The sequence below is a fragment of the Sardina pilchardus genome, chromosome 1 (genome assembly GCF_963854185.1).
Source record: "Sardina pilchardus chromosome 1, fSarPil1.1, whole genome shotgun sequence".
In the NCBI taxonomy this organism is placed as follows: domain Eukaryota; kingdom Metazoa; phylum Chordata; class Actinopteri; order Clupeiformes; family Clupeidae; genus Sardina; species Sardina pilchardus.
Window position 1 is genome coordinate 23,398,286 of NC_084994.1, and position 17,279 is coordinate 23,415,564.

The window sequence follows — 17,279 nt, forward strand, 5'->3', positions numbered from 1 at the left end:
GCCAGAAGACAGGTGTAGCCACAGCCTTATCTGGGGAGCACTATGTTATCCAGGAGGGCCTATTGTACCACCAACCTGAAGGGGGCAGTGTCGAGCAGTTGGTAGTCCCAAAGTGTCTGCGAGACAAAGTGCTGGCCTTAGGTCATGATATTCCCTGGGCAGGACACCTAGGCAATGTCAAAACTCTGGAGAGAATAGGTGGGCGGTTCTATTGGCCAGGGCTATACAGTGAGGTCCAAAGATACTGTAAATCCTGTCCCACCTGTCAGCTAACTAGCAGCCATAAGGTTAAGCCTTCCCCTTTGCAGTCCCTTCCCATTATTGGTATTCCATTCAGCAGAATAGCGATGGACATAGTGGGGCCCTTGGAGAGAACACAGTCAGGTCACCGATTCATCCTGGTTGTGTGCGACTATGCTACCCGATACCCCGAAGCATTCCCTTTGCGCAAGATCACAGCTGGGGCGATTGCCCGTGTCTTGCTTCAGTTGATCTCTAGAGTAGGCATACCAGATGAGATCATCACAGACCAGGGCACTGCATTCCTATCCAAAACACTTAAGCAGGTATACAGTTTACTGGGGATAAGGGGAATAAGGACAACTCCCTACCACCCTCAGACTGATGGGTTGGTGGAGAGGTATAACAGGACTTTAAAAAGTATGCTGAGGAAGTTTGTTGCAGCTAATGGCAAAGACTGGGACCAATGGCTGCCGTACCTCCTCTTCGCCTACAGGGAGGTGCCCCAAGCCTCTACAGGGTTCTCGCCCTTTGAACTGTTGTACGGGCGACAGGTGAGGGGCCCTTTGGATCTATTGAGGGAGGCCTGGGTGAGGCCAAGGCCTGCCGAGACCAACAGCTTGCTCGCGTATGTCCTCAGAATGCGGGACAAAATGGAGGAGATGGCAAGTCTGGTGGAGGAGAACATGCAGCAGGCCCAGCAGACCCAAGCTCGCTGGTATGACCAGGCAGCAAGACAGAGGACCTTCGAGCCAGGACAACAAGTTCTGTTGCTTCTACCCACGTCCGAGAACAAGCTTCTGGCCCGATGGCAGGGGCCCTATCGGATTACACGTCAGCTGGGGCCGGTGACTTATGAGTTGGAGATGCCGGAGAGGCGGAAGACCAAGCAAGTCTTCCACATCAACCTCCTAAAGGAGTGGCATGAACGGGCGTTGCCGCTCAGCCACCAGCTGATGGTGCAAGCGGTAGTGGAGGAGGAGGATACTCCGGAGCAGTTTTTTCCTTCAGGTGTCCCCGCCACCGAGTTGGACTTCTCACACCTGACTGCTGAGCAGGTGCAGGAATTGCAGGCAATCATGCCTGAGGGCCTGTTCTCAGAGCAGCCAGGGTGTACCTCGGTGGTGGAGCATGACATCCCCTTGAAAGACTCCCGGCCGGTGAGACAGAGGATGTACAGAATCCCTGAGCGCTTGTTGCCTGCACTCCAGGAGGAGTTGGAGGTGATGAAGCAGCTTGGGGTCATTGAGCGTTCCTACAGTGGGTGGAGCAGCCCTGTTGTCTTAGTGCCTAAGAAAGACGGGAGCATTCGATTCTGCATTGACTTCAGGCAGGTCAATGCTCAGTCCAATTTTGACGCCTACCCAATGCCGAGGCTGGATGACCTCATAGAGCGTCTGGGAAGGGCGCACTTCATCACCACTTTGGACCTTTGTAAGGGGTATTGGCAGGTTCCTTTGGCCGAGGGAGCTAGGCCATATACTGCCTTCCGTACTCCACAAGGATTGTACCAGTTCACTGTTATGCCATTTGGCCTGCAGGGGGCGCCAGCCACCTTTCAAAGACTAATGGACCGGGTCTTGGAAGGCACAGGTGCCTTTGCAGCGGCCTATTTGGACGACATAGTCGTTTACAGCGCCACCTGGCAGGAACACCTGGAACATTTAGCCGAGGTGCTGCGGCGCATTCACCATGCAGGGCTGACGATCCAGCCAAAGAAATGTGCCTTGGCCCAGCAGGAGGTCAGGTATCTGGGACATATTCTCGGAGGTGGGGTGATAAGGCCTCAGAAGGATAAAGTTGAAGCTGTCCGGGACTGCCCGCGACCCCAGACCAAAAAGGACATACGGTCTTTCTTGGGGCTTGCAGGGTGGTACCGGAGATTCATCCCGAACTTTGCAACACGAGCAGCACCTCTCACTGATCTGACCCGGAAGTCGGGTGCTGCACAGATCCAGTGGGGGGAGGTGCATGAGCGGGCTTTCCAGGACTTAAAAGAGACACTGTTAAGTGAACCTGTGCTGCAGAGTCCGGACTTTCAGAGACAATTTACGGTTCAGACCGATGCCTCTGGAGTTGGACTGGGGGCAGTGCTTCTCCAGGGGGAGGCGGAGCAGCAAAAGCCGGTGGCTTACATAAGCCGTAAGCTCTTTCCACGGGAGACCAGGTACTCTGTGGTGGAGCTGGAGTGCCTGGCAGTGAAATGGGCCTTGGACACTTTCAAATATTACCTTTTGGGTAGAGACTTTGTACTTGAAACTGACCATAGGGCATTGCAGTGGTTGGGAAAAATGAAAGACTCAAATGCACGCATAACCCGCTGGTATTTGTCCATGCAGCCATTCAGGTTTCAGGTTCAGTACAGGGCAGGGAAACAGAACCCTGTCGCTGACTTCCTGTCTCGTCACCCTAGTGACGAGCCTTCCGAGGGGGGAGGAAATGTGAAAAGCGGAGATTCCGCTTTCACGGGTTTTACCGTTCATGAGCACTAACTTCACACATGCAGCTCCCACATAGCATTTACACTGATAAACTACAGTTCCCGACATGCCTCACATCCACAGACCCGCGGCGTTTCAAAGCCTACCGTGCTAGCGACCGCTAGCAACCTCTCCGTTTAAAACATCCACAATGCATGTCATTTCAGTCTACTACATTTATTTATCAACATACCTAGCGGACAGTGAGGTACCCACTGATTCAGCTCCATTTTCCATCCCGTAGTAACAATATAATCACTTTCCAAACATACACGACACTCACGCATTTTGTCTGCCGGCGTTCTGTTTGTGTGCACCCGAATTCTGGTCCCCAGGGGAAACACGAACCACGTTGGGGCTAGTTCCTTATTCCCTGTCCCGGGACAGTGGAAAGTGTGTGGTTTAGTGTGGGGGTGATGAGTCGTCGTGTGTTGAGCTAGTTTGTTATTGTTTGTTCTGATTGTTGCATGTAATGTTCCTGTCTATATGTAAAGTATATGTATGGCCATTTATGTCTTTTATATGGTGTAAGTTATGTGTTATGTTATGTATTATGTATGTATATGGGAAAGTACATTGTTACTGCATAGGAATTACACCCTGTTGTGTATTGGGTTCTTCCAATTAGCTTGGGATTGGTGGGCCTATTTAAAGGAATACGCCACCCAAAAATGAAATTAAGCTAGTCTCGGTCACCCCCAGAGTTAGAACAGTGAAAAAAACCCGGTTAAAATCCGTCCGGGCATTCTCCTGCTTTGGGAGCAGCGATGTTAGCTTTAGCTTAGCACAGTTGCTGTAGATGAAGGGTGTCAGTGAGCACATCCTCCAAAAAAGTGACCGAGACGTCTACATTTTTTTCTAAATATATCTTGGGAGCCGTGTGTTCAAAACGAGTACAAATCATAATGCGAAATCGAACGAGACTATTACCTGGGCAGATCTTTACTTGGAACTATATTCAGCCTCATCGCCGACGAAGCACCGCTAGCTAGGCGCAAAGTTCTCACGTAGCAGTCTTGTAAACCCTAGATTCTACTGGAACTTCACAAGTGGTGCTCCGTGAGAACTTTGCGCCTAGCTAGCGGTGCTTCGTCGGCGATGAGGCTGAATATAGTTCCAAGTAAAGATCTGCCCAGGTAATAGTCTCGTTCGATTTTGCATTATGATTTGTACTCGTTTTGAACACACGGCTCCCAAGATATATTTAGAAAAAAATGTAGACGTCTCGGTCACTTTTTTGGAGGACGTGCTCACTGACACCCTTCATCTACAGCAACTGTTCTAAGCTAAAGCTAACATCGCTGCTCCCAAAGCAGGAAAATGCCCGGACGGATTTTAACCGGGTTTTTTTCACTGTTCTAACTCTGGGGGTGACCGAGACTAGCTTAATTTCATTTTTGGGTGGCGTATTCCTTTAAGGGTGAGGCATAGACTGATGTGCAGAATGGTCTGGGATGGCAAAGCACTGCGTCAGCTTGCTGTGAGGCTGTGTATTTAAAGTGAGTAGTGAGTTGTGAGTTATATTGCCTATGATGGCCGGTTTTGTTTTCGTTTTCTAAGTATTTTTGTTTGTTTATTATTGATTATCTCGCACGTGCGCACTGTAAATAAACCTGCACCTTTATCACGGAAACTACGGTATTTCTTGTCTGACTCCAAAAACTCTTCCAAAGTCCTCTGGACACGCCCATCCCTCTCTGTGAGTTAGGGGTTGCAAAGCCTCTTTCTCACAATGGACTACACGCCTGTTGATCATTAAATAATTGATTACTAGATGATTATAACCTATTTGAAGTAGCTCTTCAACAGGATCATATTTGCCTTCCATGTTTGCCTGCCAAACACCAGACCTCTGGACACCTGGGTTCTGAACACTGGTGCCCCACAAGGATGTGTCTTATCACCCCTGCTATTCTCTCTGTACACAAACAACTGTATATCAACTTCTGCATCTGTTAAACTGCTTAAGTTTGCGGACGACACCACCGTTATAGGCCTCATACGTGATGGGGAGGAGTCTTCCTATCGGGATGAGGTAGAAAAGTTGGTGCAGTGGTGTGCAGACAATAATCTCATCCTCAATACAACAAAAACCAAAGAACTCATAGTTGACTTCAGGAAAAAGACAGACCAGCACCTTCCCATCTCCATTAATGGCCAGGTAGTGGAGCGGGTACCCTCCTTCCGTTTTCTAGGCACCACTATCCATCAGTCCCTATCATGGAACCCGAACACCAGTCTCATCATTTCCAAAGCCCATCAGAGACTACACTTCCTCCGTCAGCTGAAGAAGTTTGGGGTCAGTCAAGCAGGCATGATCCACTTCTATCGGGCTACCATTGAGAGTGTACTCTCCTTCGCCATCTTGGTCTGGTATGGTAGTGCCACCAGCCAGGACAAACAACGGCTTGAGAGGGTGGTGCGCAGGGCCTCAAAAATCATTGGCTGTAGTCTGCCTACCATAGCCTCACATTACATCACCAGAATCTCCAGGAAAGCCAAAAACATAATCTCTGACCTCTCCCACCCAGCACACCATCTATTCACACCCCTACCATCAGGGAGAAGGTTCAGGAGCATCACATGCAAAACATCACGCTTCAGGGATAGTACCTATCCACAAGCTATTCGCCACCTGAACATGCACTAAGCACTTATGGATTACATACCAGGCTACCTCTCTTTGCACTTGTACAACTGTACTGAACTGCTGCTTTCTGTGATCCTTGCACTTTGTTGCACTTTTTCTGTATATTAAGTGTTGTTACCCCTGTGTTATTGTGTTGTCATTATGTGTCTTATATGTGAGCATACCAAAACACATTCCTATCAATTGTATTTTCATACTGTTGAAATGGCTATAATAAACTTGAACTTGAACTTGAACTTGAACCAGCAGCTCATTTTCAATTTCATAGGAGCATAACAAACGAGCAACTATGCAGTGGGTGTGTTTCGACTCACAGATGAGGGAGAATTTAAGTCACAATCAAATAATGTTTAGTTTCTTACAAAATAGCTACTAAGGATAAAGGTGCTATCAGTTGTCTGCCAACGAATTACTTGTTTGTCATCAAGCCAGTGGTGCAAAGTAGGCTTTGAATCACTTTTGAATAGAAATATTATAATATAAAACATTTTCCTGCATGCACAGAGTTAGCTTAATTACACACCAACAGACTATCACACAAAAAGGGTCAGCTGTGCATTTGAAAGACAGTGTGGTGGCCAATACCTGGATGAATACATAAATCCATCCATAAATACCGGTATCTGATTGCAGGCTGAGGACCCAGAGTAACTCTCGGGTCCTGGTAGACTGGCTTCTGTCCTGTAAGATAGGAAAGAAATATAAAACAAAACTCTCAAACATGTTGTTTAATGTAGAACATCTCACGATATATTTTAAAGCAACACTAAAGAGTTTTATACCTTTTAATAATGTTTCCAAAATCATTTCAGTGGTTCATCAACTCGTAATAGTGTGAACAGCACTTCTGCATTTGCTTCGCAGCCCTCTATCAGCTATAACCGCACTATGTAGTTTACCAAATCGGGTAGCAGATCCGTAGTTCGATGGAGTGAGAGATAAGAAACTACAAATTTGACTTGCTTAGATGTTGCAATACATCATACTTCCATAAAATCATGCAACATACTCTACTTTATCTATGGACACCGTTATTTGCTGGATAAACAAATAGTGTGCATGTGCATGCGACAGAGAAAAAGTGCTTTAGTGTTGCTTTAAAGGCCCTGATGTCTCTGACCCCATTTGTCTCATCATAAAGACAGTAATAGACAGCAAAACTGTATCTAATGCATCTAACTGTATCTAAGTATGTGTGTGCACATTGACAGTTGCTGGATAATCCAGCTGGATGATATTTTGTGACTAGAGGGGATGAGTCCCATGATCCCAATGCACTTACTGGGGGTGAACACAGGTTTGATGCAGTGTATTTACTCACAGATGAGGGTGAATTTAAGTCACAATCAAATAATGTTTAGCTTCTTACAAAATAGCTACTAAGGATAAAGGTGCTATCAGTTGTCTGCCAACGAATGACTTGTTTGTCATCAAGCCAGTGGTGCAAAGTAGGCTTTGAATCACTTTTGAATAGCAATAATATAATACAAAACAGTGTCCCTCATGCACAGAGTTAGCTTAACTACACACCAACAGACCATCACACATAAAGACTCAGCCATGCATTTGAAAGACAGTGTGGTGGCCAATACCAGGATGAATCCATAATGGGTTGAAAAGGTAAGTCATAATAGGCTGAAGACTCTCCAAGCGTAGGGAAGTGAGAGGGACTGCTCAATAGGCTCCCTGATAGAGGTGGGGCCAGACTGCGTTCTGTCCTATAAGATGGGGAAGAAATCAAACACAAAACTCTCAAAAACGTTGCTGATTGTAGAACATCTCAAGATATAATCTAAAGGCCCTGATGTCTCTGACCAAAGCAGTCTCATCATGAAGACAGTAAAAGGCTGCAAAACTGTAGACTGTGGTAGAATATATAAAAGTATATAATATGTGTGCACATTGACAGTTGCTGCATAATCCAGCTGGATGATATTTTATGACTAGGGGGAGATGAGTTCCATGATCCAAAGGCACTTAACTGGGGGGTGAAAACAGGTTCTATCCAAGTGCAACCACTTTTGTTAATTTCTGGAAAACCCACTGCCTAATTTTGAGATTTAACAAAACCCTCTTTGGAAATCACAAAACTATTGTCATCGCATTGATGTATTGTGTGTGTCAAAATATCAGTTTTCCATTTAGTGCTTTATCCAAATATGAAGAGTACAGTGTCCACTAAAAGAATGTGTGAGATTTAAATGTGTCCCTACACTTAATTAAGGAATTATGTGGTTGGTGTTTTTGGATGTTTGAGGTGGCGGCACATACTGTCAGGATATTTCAGCTTTTGCGATCCAGATCATCAATTTACTCTGCTTTAACATTCTTCGGTGCTTCCAAATGTAGCCTTCAAAGTACACTTTTTAAAAGTGTGTGCCATCCACCCCAAATACAAACATGAATGTCCTTTTTTTGCTCACAGAAGCAGAATATGTAAGTACTTGTTTCAGAATCTCAATTCATTCCCATCTCAGTAAGCTGACTTACTTGAGAGCCTCCAGTTTACACTTTGGATCTTCCAGTCTCTCTGTAAGCAGCTTCACTCCTGACTCCTCCAGATCATTTAGGCTCACATCCAGCTCTCTCAGACAGAGGAGGTCAGAACCCAGAGCTGAGTTCAAAGTCCAACAGCTTGTGTTTGTGATATGACATCCGGAGAGCCTTCAGTCAAACAGAACAAAATAGTAATAATGATGTGTAGGGGCACATTGATTAAACAATTATAGGATAGCACATAAGTAGTATTTTCACCCAAGTTTCATCTTTACAATTAAATTACAGACTACTAAGCACAGTGCACTTACAATACTGAGAATTCCTATTTCACCTCACTGGGATGGAAATTAGCCACCCGCCAAATGCGTGTAGTTTTGAGCGCTGGCGGGTGAAATATGTCAACACACCCGCCACTGTGGCAGGTAAGCAACTACTTCTACTTCAAGTTGTTTATTTCAGCAGAATATTAGCAGTCGCCGCAGAGATAAGAACACACGCCTTGTATCAATAATCCTCAACATCGATGGACATGACTGTAAAATGTTTCACTGTGAATTTACTGTAAATTTCTGGCTAATAATTGCATGACTTTCACAGTAATTTACCGGTACTATTTCACAGTAAATTACTGTGAATTTCATGTTTTACTGTAAAAGTCATGCAACTCAGTAGCCAGCCATTTGCTGTGAATTTACAGTATCATGTTGTGTATAATCACAATACCATACTGTATATTTTCATTTTTACTGTAAAAGTCATGCAATTCAGTAGCCAGCAATTTACAGTGAAAGATATTGTACATTTGATCATTTGATTTGTGATTTACCTGACCTATACCAACATGTTTTGGATCTGGTCAATAAAAGCAACAACAAAGAAAATACCATTTGAACTTTTAATGAACACTTTTCAATGAAAATCATTGAGCAGGCCATACAAACATTATAATATGAAGACATAGGATTGAACAAAAAAATATTACTGGCCTGAGACGGTGCAGCATAACCTTGTCTGATTTGACACGGAATGAGTCAGGGGGTAAATAGTGCAGTGTGTAAGTCCATGTAATGTAGTATGTGTGCTCAGGATGCGAATGGCATGAGGAAAGAAACTCCTCCTCAGTCTTCTGTTTTAGCCAAGTGGGATCAGACGTCTGCGTTACCTCAATGGTTTAAATAGTCCATGGTCAGAGTGTTAAAAAATGTTGGCCCCCTGTCCGTCCTCTTCTGGTCCTGCAGGGGTAGGGTGGTGCTCTGATGGTACCTTCGGCAGTAAATCAAGTATCTGTAAAAGAGTACAATAGGCCCTGTCCATGAATATAACTAATACAAACTACTCAAACTATAGTAATCTTTTGTGACAAATAAAAAAAATACCCACATTAGCAACCTATAAGTCAGATGCAATAGTTACAGTATAAGTAATGCAGATGTCGGGTGCTTTTATTTTGATAGGAGGGATATTTCAAAGTGACCCCACAGTTCTGAGCAATAGTATATCTGTGTGATATCATAGCTAAGTGCAACACTGTCTCCAGCAGCTCAAGCCTTTGTACGTACACCACCTTTCTGATGCCTTACATCGATCGTCCCCCATCTGACTTGCAATAGCAGCCTTTGGCTCCACACTGAGATTGTGACATGGCACCTAAAAAATAAAGCAATTGTCATACACCTTGTCATTGTTGAGCAAGATTAAAAAAATGAAGCATTAAAAAATGAGTAAGACAAGTCAATGAAATGTACAAACAGATATTATAATTACCTTGTGAAGGCACCCTTGCCACCACCACCATCACCATCTACTGTATGTTAATTCCTGGTATCAGTTTATTTGTGAGGGCTCTGTCAATAAAAGATAGGATTTAAAGGGATAATCCGGAGTGAAATGCACTTTAGATAAATTTTTCGGACTATTGGGAGTACATACGTTGAGTTGACACCAAAATCATGTCGTTCGGATGTATTTTGAGAATGTTCGAGTTCACCGTTTTTAGCCAAAACTCGTTAGCCTGGAAGTGACCGGGGCAAGTCCTTTCGCCGCTACAAAACGCTATTTTTATACCTCTTCTACTGTTCCAACCAACACTACACTTACGTGGTAGTGAGTAGAGGGTTCCTAAAGCCAAACCAACGTATCCCCACGTCTTTATGTGGTCGGATAGAGAGTCCAGAATGAATTTAATCGAGTCCGTACCTTTCCGGAAATGTTATTAAAATGTTGTTAACACGTTGCTAGCTGCAGCAGCGACATTTCCGGAAAGGTACTTACTCGATTAAATTCATTCTGGACTCTCTATCCGACCACATAAAGACGTGGGGATACTTCGTTTTGGCTTTAGGGACCCTCTACTCACTACCACGTAAGTGTAGTGTTGTTTGGAACAGTAGAAGAGGTATAAAAATAGCGTTTTGTAGCGGCGAAAGGACTTGCCCCGGTCACTTCCAGGCTAACGAGTTTTGGCTAAAAACTGTGAACTCGAACTTTCTCAAAATACATCCGAATGACATGATTTTGGTGTCAACTCAACGTATGTACTCCCAATAGTCCGAAAAATTGATCTAAAGTGCATTTCACTCCGGATTATCCCTTTAACATAAGTATGCATTCTATACAATACACTTGAAATAATGAATATGATCAGTTTGGCAGATATTCACAACACTTTACATTTCAATTTCAATTTAATGTCGCTTATAGAGCGCCAATACATTACACATGTCTCAAGGCGCTTTACAGAGTGTTAGACATTCAAAGAGAGCCCATGAGTAACAGGGGCAAGGAAAAACTCCCTAGAATTGGAGATACATATAGGAAGAAACCTTAATTTAAATTAAGGTTTACCACCAACACAATGGTAAATAGGGGTGTCACGATACCAAAAAATCAGTAGTCGGTGCCAATACCAGTAAAATTACACGATTCTCGATGCCAAATTCGATACTATCGTTAAAAAAAAAGGATTTTCTAAAATCCCATGTACTTAATGAATTTCTTTATTGAAATATTTGCAGAATACTGAAATATAATTTCTATAACATACAGAGCATAACAGAATACAGTATCCAATTGCGAGCAAATCACATAGGCTTACACATAATTAATTAAATCACTTTTCTAATGGATTGTATAAAAGCCAACAAACTTGCATCTCCTTTTTATCACTCTGCTTTCATATAATGTGAATGATTTTTTTTTACAAGATGTAAAGTCTTTATTTGAAACACACATACATTCTGTAACTATTAATACATTCTATATGAAATTTCTGATCTTCATTAGCAGCAAACTTTATGCAGATTATAGCCTACTATTCATATTACAACTCCACCTCTTAAATTCAGCTGTCTGGTTGAAGCCTCAACATTTTGTAAACAAAGTAGCAGGCTAAGCTTATCATACTCTGGTTGGACTGTTCAGTTTCCCCACATGTGTTTAAGTTTCAAGGTAAGCTACTTTTTCTCCTTGGGACAGAACCTTTTAAGTCTTGGAGTTGAAAAACATTGGTATTGAGATGGTCAGTCAACTTGAATGCAAGAGTTTTAATGTCTGCAGCATAGACTAGCTAATGATGCTAACCGGATTTTAAACAGCAATTTAGCTAGTCGTCTTCTGTGCGTCATTCACGATTGTGAATGTTTTATTTGGATTAAATGTGCATGTCGTGGGCGGGTGTCCATTGAGCACGTACGAGAGCGGGCCAAGGAGAACAAGTTTACTTTTACTTTACTTTTACTGTTTGGTAGTTGCACGTAGGCCTATAATCTACAAAAGTTGCGGAAGACTATATGCTTCCACCCGGGCAGCGTCAGGTGCATCAGTACGACCACGCTTCCAGGAATGATCTGGTTGGTTTTCATGGAGACAGACGCTGTGTGCACGGAGGGGAGAGGCTGTGTGTGTGTGTGTGTGTGTGTGCATGAGAGACAGACGCGTGAGTGACAGAGAGGGAGAGCAGGGAAAGGAAATTCAGCTTAACGAATGTTGCGTGTTTTTCAATACCGTTAAAAAATAGATAAGTAAATAAAAAAAAGTAACGAAACGCAATAGGCTATGTGGCGGCCGGTGCAATCTGTGGCGCATCACCACAAATTAGTCTATGTGTGGGAAACACTGTATTGCCCCCATCAGTTCCGGAAGAGTCGCAGCACCGATGCTTATGCTGGCGTCGGTGCTTACGGTGCTTCAAAAAAATAGGCATCGTCGGTGTTTTTTCATTTTAGAATCGAGAGGTATCGCAAGTATCGGTTCTCGTGACATCCCTAATGGTGAACATGGATATTTCAAGAGTATAGTATTTTAAGTAGCTGCATTCATTCACAGTAGAGCACTCACAATGGTACCAATAAATACATTCAAAACACATTAACACTTACGCCACGTTGAGGGAAGCAGCTATGGCTTCTAGACGTCATCAATTAGCAAGTAGTGCAATCAGGACAGACCGACTTTACCCGGGATGGTTGATGGAGCCCACTACACAATCATAACAACAAACAGACAAGGAAGAGAGGGGATAAACGTACAAATAAATGCACACATCATAATGCTATATGTAATTCTGTACATTTTTTGTATGTGATTGTGTGCAGGGCTGGACCTACATTATTCTGGGCTGTCTTCGTATGGAAGTGGCACAAATTTGGAATTTTCAAGAATGCGCTCAGTGTTCGCAGGGCACCAGTCCTCACAATGCAATGTCTGTAAACAGAGGGAACAGAGGGAGACTAAGATTAATAAGTTGCAAAACACATAGAAGATAAAAAGATCATCACTGAAGCACTACTACACTCATATGCATTTTAAATAAACACATAGTTCGGCGCAGATTAGGTATATCAAACAAGGGATAAATAAGGGCTATGAAAGGAAGAACATGAAGCCAAACACTACCCTTCACAACCTAAAGTGCATCAATCCCCCCATTCACATCCTTGACACGTCTGTTAATGACATTTGGCCATACTAAACTGCAGTTTAGTTAAGGTTAAGGTGGGAGATAAATTACTACATTCATTAGTTTTACTGGTCCTCTTTCCCTTTGTATCGGCACTACTGTATATCAAATTTAAATTAAGTTATCTACCTAAGCCTATGTCCCATGACAATTCTTAAAAGTCACGTTAGTTAGGAAAGTAACGATAACAACTCTCATCTGTGCCTGCAATGTTAACTTAATGTTAGCCTGCATGGCTACAATCAGCCACTTTAAAGATAGATAGATAACGTAAACGTTACTTGCGCCTGATATTTCATTAAAACTAAAACTACATTCACAACGACATCTTACACAGACGTATTGTTGGATATGATATTAACTACCATTCCAGATAATGCACATAATCGTGAACTTAGCTATTGAAAAAGCTAACTCTGCAAATGTTAGCGATTCTTAGCTCGCTAGCTAATGGCTAGCCAGCCACTTCTAACACAACGGGTTTTGGTGAACATTACAGTATAACACCAATATATATATTTTAATTAAATTCCCGTTTCTAAATAACATACAAAAGCACTGTACTTCTTACCTTGGATATGATGGCAGAGTTTGTACAGCTTACACATGCAGAAAAGTGATGATTGAAGTCACTGGTGGACGGCTGAGTTGAAAACTCAGTGGAGGGTGGCAGGTGCGGGTGGTAGGGGTGAACGTTAGAAATCGCCCCACAATGCTGTGCGGTTCAAGTGCAATTCAAATTTCACAACAAGGTGCTGTAATGTGATAGAGCTACTGTGATTTTACAGTAAATGTTTGAGTAGGGGAGAGCCGGGTCAATTGAGACACTTTTCAGTTAAACGATCTTTTCAAAGATTACGTTATGTACACAAACATTTTTATCATGTGATCAACAACTCACATGTGTTGTGTCTTAGTTACAAGTGTAATTTAACACATATGTTGGATGATCACGCTGTTTTCAAACTTTGAACGTAAGTTGACATTTGTCTCAAATGCCCAACCTATGCGTGTCGTTTGAGACACATAGGAGGGGCAATTAATACAGCATGTTTTAAACAGAAACTACTGACCTTACTCACGTTTTTATGAAGCATATCGGACAACATACTAGTGTACTCGTCATCCCGTAAATGTCACATTATTTCTCGCAATATAACTAGGTCAAACAAATATTTGTGTCCCGTGCGTAACTTCTGATCAAAAAAAAAATCTACCGCATGTAATATTTGTTTCCCTCACTTCGCTGAATATCTGTGGATTCATGTCATACACATGTTTTGTTCATTCAAAATATATGTTGTTCATTCAAACAAGTTGTTGTTAACTCAAACCAGTTGTTGTTCCTCGCAAAACAGTTATTAATTCGGTGAAATACAGATATTGATCGTGTAATGTGGCCACATCCGGGTTATAGCGTTAGGGACATTTAAACAGCTGTACCAATTGAACCTCCAGCGACTACTGACACTTAAACCTGTTTTGCTTCTAAACTTCAAAACTATGACATTGCATACTTTAGGGTCTGTTTAAGTACGAATTCATCTGTTGTTTGATCATATTATTATTGCATGGCACCCAAAATAGAACTTTTGATCACAAAAAAACTACCGCATGTAAGATTTTACTTACCGTAGACGAAAACCGGTTCCCGCTATAACTTTTGAATGGCGTGACGTAATTTCACGAGATTTGCCAGGATTGGTAGGTGTTATGTGCTAGACGTAGTGTCAAAATCTGACGGCTCAAGCTTGGATGGTTTTCGAGGAAATCGCTGTGTATCAATTGCCCCATGTCCCAATCGACCCGGCGCTCCCCTACAGTAATTTACTGTGAAATAATAATGTAAGGTATTGTGAAATCACAGTAATATTTAACAGTTCTGGAACGGAGCGCCTTGTTGCCTCTCATCATTGCGTCAGAGCTATAGGCTACTCTTCCCGTTAAGGTGGCAGCTAGATAGCCTACAACCATTGACTTACAAAGAGGCTACCGGCTAATACGTTTAGGTAGCCTAGGAAATACATTGGATATATATAACAAATATACCAAACTCCGAGTCATGGTACCTAAGTTAAGCACCCAGCCAATTAAACATGACCAAGGAAAAAGTGAACGGGACAACTCACGGTAACCTACCTAAATCATAGAAGTTAACATTGCAAGACACTTATCTTTGCCAGAAATATTTTCCTTACCTTCTTAGTTTTTTTGAACATTCATGTTATTTAATGAAAACATGTATCCTTGAACTATGCGTGATTTTCCTAAAACCGAATGAAACCTAATCATGTTCACGTACTTCTTAAAGTGACAGGCACTCAATTAGACCTACACACCACCCCTGTAATATCATTAAAGACAAGTGTAATCAATATGAAGTATTCAAATTACTGAATATTTTGAGTAGCCTAATTATGCATATGCTATAAATTGTTAACAAATGTATAAAGTGTATGAATTCAAATATGAAATAGAAACAAGACAAGCCATTTGAGCAGGGTTGAGCATATGCTTTAAATTGTTAACAAAATATATAAAGTGTATGAATTGAGCAGGGTTGTGCAGAGACTAGATTGCCACTGCTCTGAATGATCTGTATCCAGCTTAAGGCAATAAGGTTTTGCCTATATTTTTGTAATGTAATAGAGACAGTCACACTTTTTAAAAACTATTTCAGCTTTTGTGTAGGCCTATCAGTGCTTTATTGAGGACAATACCACAATAATACCGAAAACCGTGATCATTTTGGTCACTATAACCGTGGGGTTAAATTTTCATACCGTTACATCTCTACTTAGTATAATGTATGGAACGGTTGAATATATACTGTATATTGGCTGGTAAAAATGTTGAGTGGCTGGTAGATTTTAAAATCTACCTGCCACAGTGGCAGGTGGACAAAAAAGTTAATTTCCATCCCTGCTGTACACGTATATTGAAGTTGTGCATGGTTTTATTTCAGTCAGCCTATTAGCTGGTTTCATTTTCATTGAGCTCAATGCAAATCAAACCAGCTAATAGGCTAAATAAAACCATGCCAATCTCTAGGTATAGTGAAGGGTATGTGATGATGTGGGGCTATTTTAATTCCATTCCATACTTACAGTTTCTTTCAATTGCTTACACACAAATCCTCACCACAATTTCTAAAACCTTTGACTCAAACTTCACAACTCTACATCAATTCAGCAAAACCATACACTAACTCTCAGCTTTGACACAGTTTTCAATTTAGCTTTTAACTTTTTGCAATTCAATACACACAATTTTCTAGGCTACCTAACACACAAAAATCTATCAGGAATTACTGTAACTTGATTTCAATTATTATATTTCAAACACAACCAATGAAAATGCCACACTTATGTGCGGTACCAAACTGAATTCACAACAGCAACTGATTTATTCAGAAAAATATGTTCTTTTTGCATATTACTGTATTTTCACTCTTATATGGCAATTTTTTTTTAAATCCATAAAAACAAAAGAGCTTTAGATTTAGAGTTACAGTGTGTAAATGATAGACATATGTTTATAATACTATGGAAAATGTGTTTCTGATGCGAGACAAATGCTTGCTTTCGAGATATGTTTACAATATTTTGAACACTGTGTTTGATTTTGCAAGATAGGGGGCACTTTTTGCATTTTCGTCAAAACACAGATAGAGCTTTGAAAATGTGTGTAAGCAAAAAAAAAACTCTAAGGCCAAGGGGATTTTATCAGGGCGCATAGTGTCCTGGATCCATTAGGCCTAAATAACTGCCATTTACAGTTTTTCTCTGAAAAAGGTTTTCTAGCAATTGTGGAAAAACTGTAAAAAAATAATAAAAACTATGGCTATGTCTCATTCCACCTACTTTCGTCAGTGCCCTGAGAATGTGCACTGACCACTTACTGCCGTAGTGCCCACTTTCGATGATCCCACTGTCCCAAAATCAACACTTTTGTTAACACACTTACAGGAAATGACAGGCGGAATGAACGTTACAAACGTGACGTGCTAGGTAGCTAGGTAGCATTAGCATGTAAGGTTACGTTAACTCTCCCAATGATTGTTGGCTTTAGTCAGTGATGACATGTAATTAATGTATTAGACAACAGTAAACGTTTTGTATTTCTGCTGTTACTTACATTAATACCAGAGTTAACATGTATAACATGCTCATCCCAGTGGCTGACTGGCTTAACGTGCTAGGTAGCTAGGTAGCATTAACCTGTAACTTTTAGGCTTATTAACTCGCCAAATAATTATGTCGGCTTCAGTCAGTGAGGGACATGTAAGTCAGTGGTTGGCAATAGGCGGCCCGCGGGCCAGATGCGGCCCGCAAGCAAAAATATCTGGCCCGTGAGATCTTTTGAACCAGAGAATGGAAAAAAAAAAACTTTTTAAAAATCGGACTGTCAGTCTCAAACATGCTCTTTATTTTGAAACGTAACTTTCCAGAAC

The 17,279-nt window shown here is 41.9% G+C and overlaps 1 protein-coding gene and 1 long non-coding RNA gene across 4 annotated transcripts in view; both read right to left on the reverse strand.

Moving 5' to 3' along the window:
- LOC134086012 (NACHT, LRR and PYD domains-containing protein 12-like) overlaps positions 1-17,279 on the reverse strand; it is a 76,289-nt gene that overhangs the window by 38,005 nt on the left and 21,005 nt on the right. For all 3 annotated transcript variants that reach the window (XM_062539995.1, XM_062539994.1, XM_062539996.1), the window contains 3 exons: positions 7,861-8,034; positions 6,963-7,088; positions 5,956-6,051 (listed from right to left, as the gene is read on the reverse strand). In XM_062539995.1, the coding sequence (XP_062395979.1) occupies positions 5,956-6,051; positions 6,963-7,088; positions 7,861-8,034 (396 nt within the window). The remainder of the gene's footprint in view (positions 1-5,955; positions 6,052-6,962; positions 7,089-7,860; positions 8,035-17,279) is intronic.
- LOC134086863 (uncharacterized) lies at positions 8,751-9,758 on the reverse strand. Its single transcript, XR_009939772.1, has 3 exons — positions 9,634-9,758; positions 9,429-9,516; positions 8,751-9,153 (listed from the first exon to the last, which is right to left on the reverse strand). It is a non-coding gene; the product is annotated as an uncharacterized LOC134086863 (long non-coding RNA).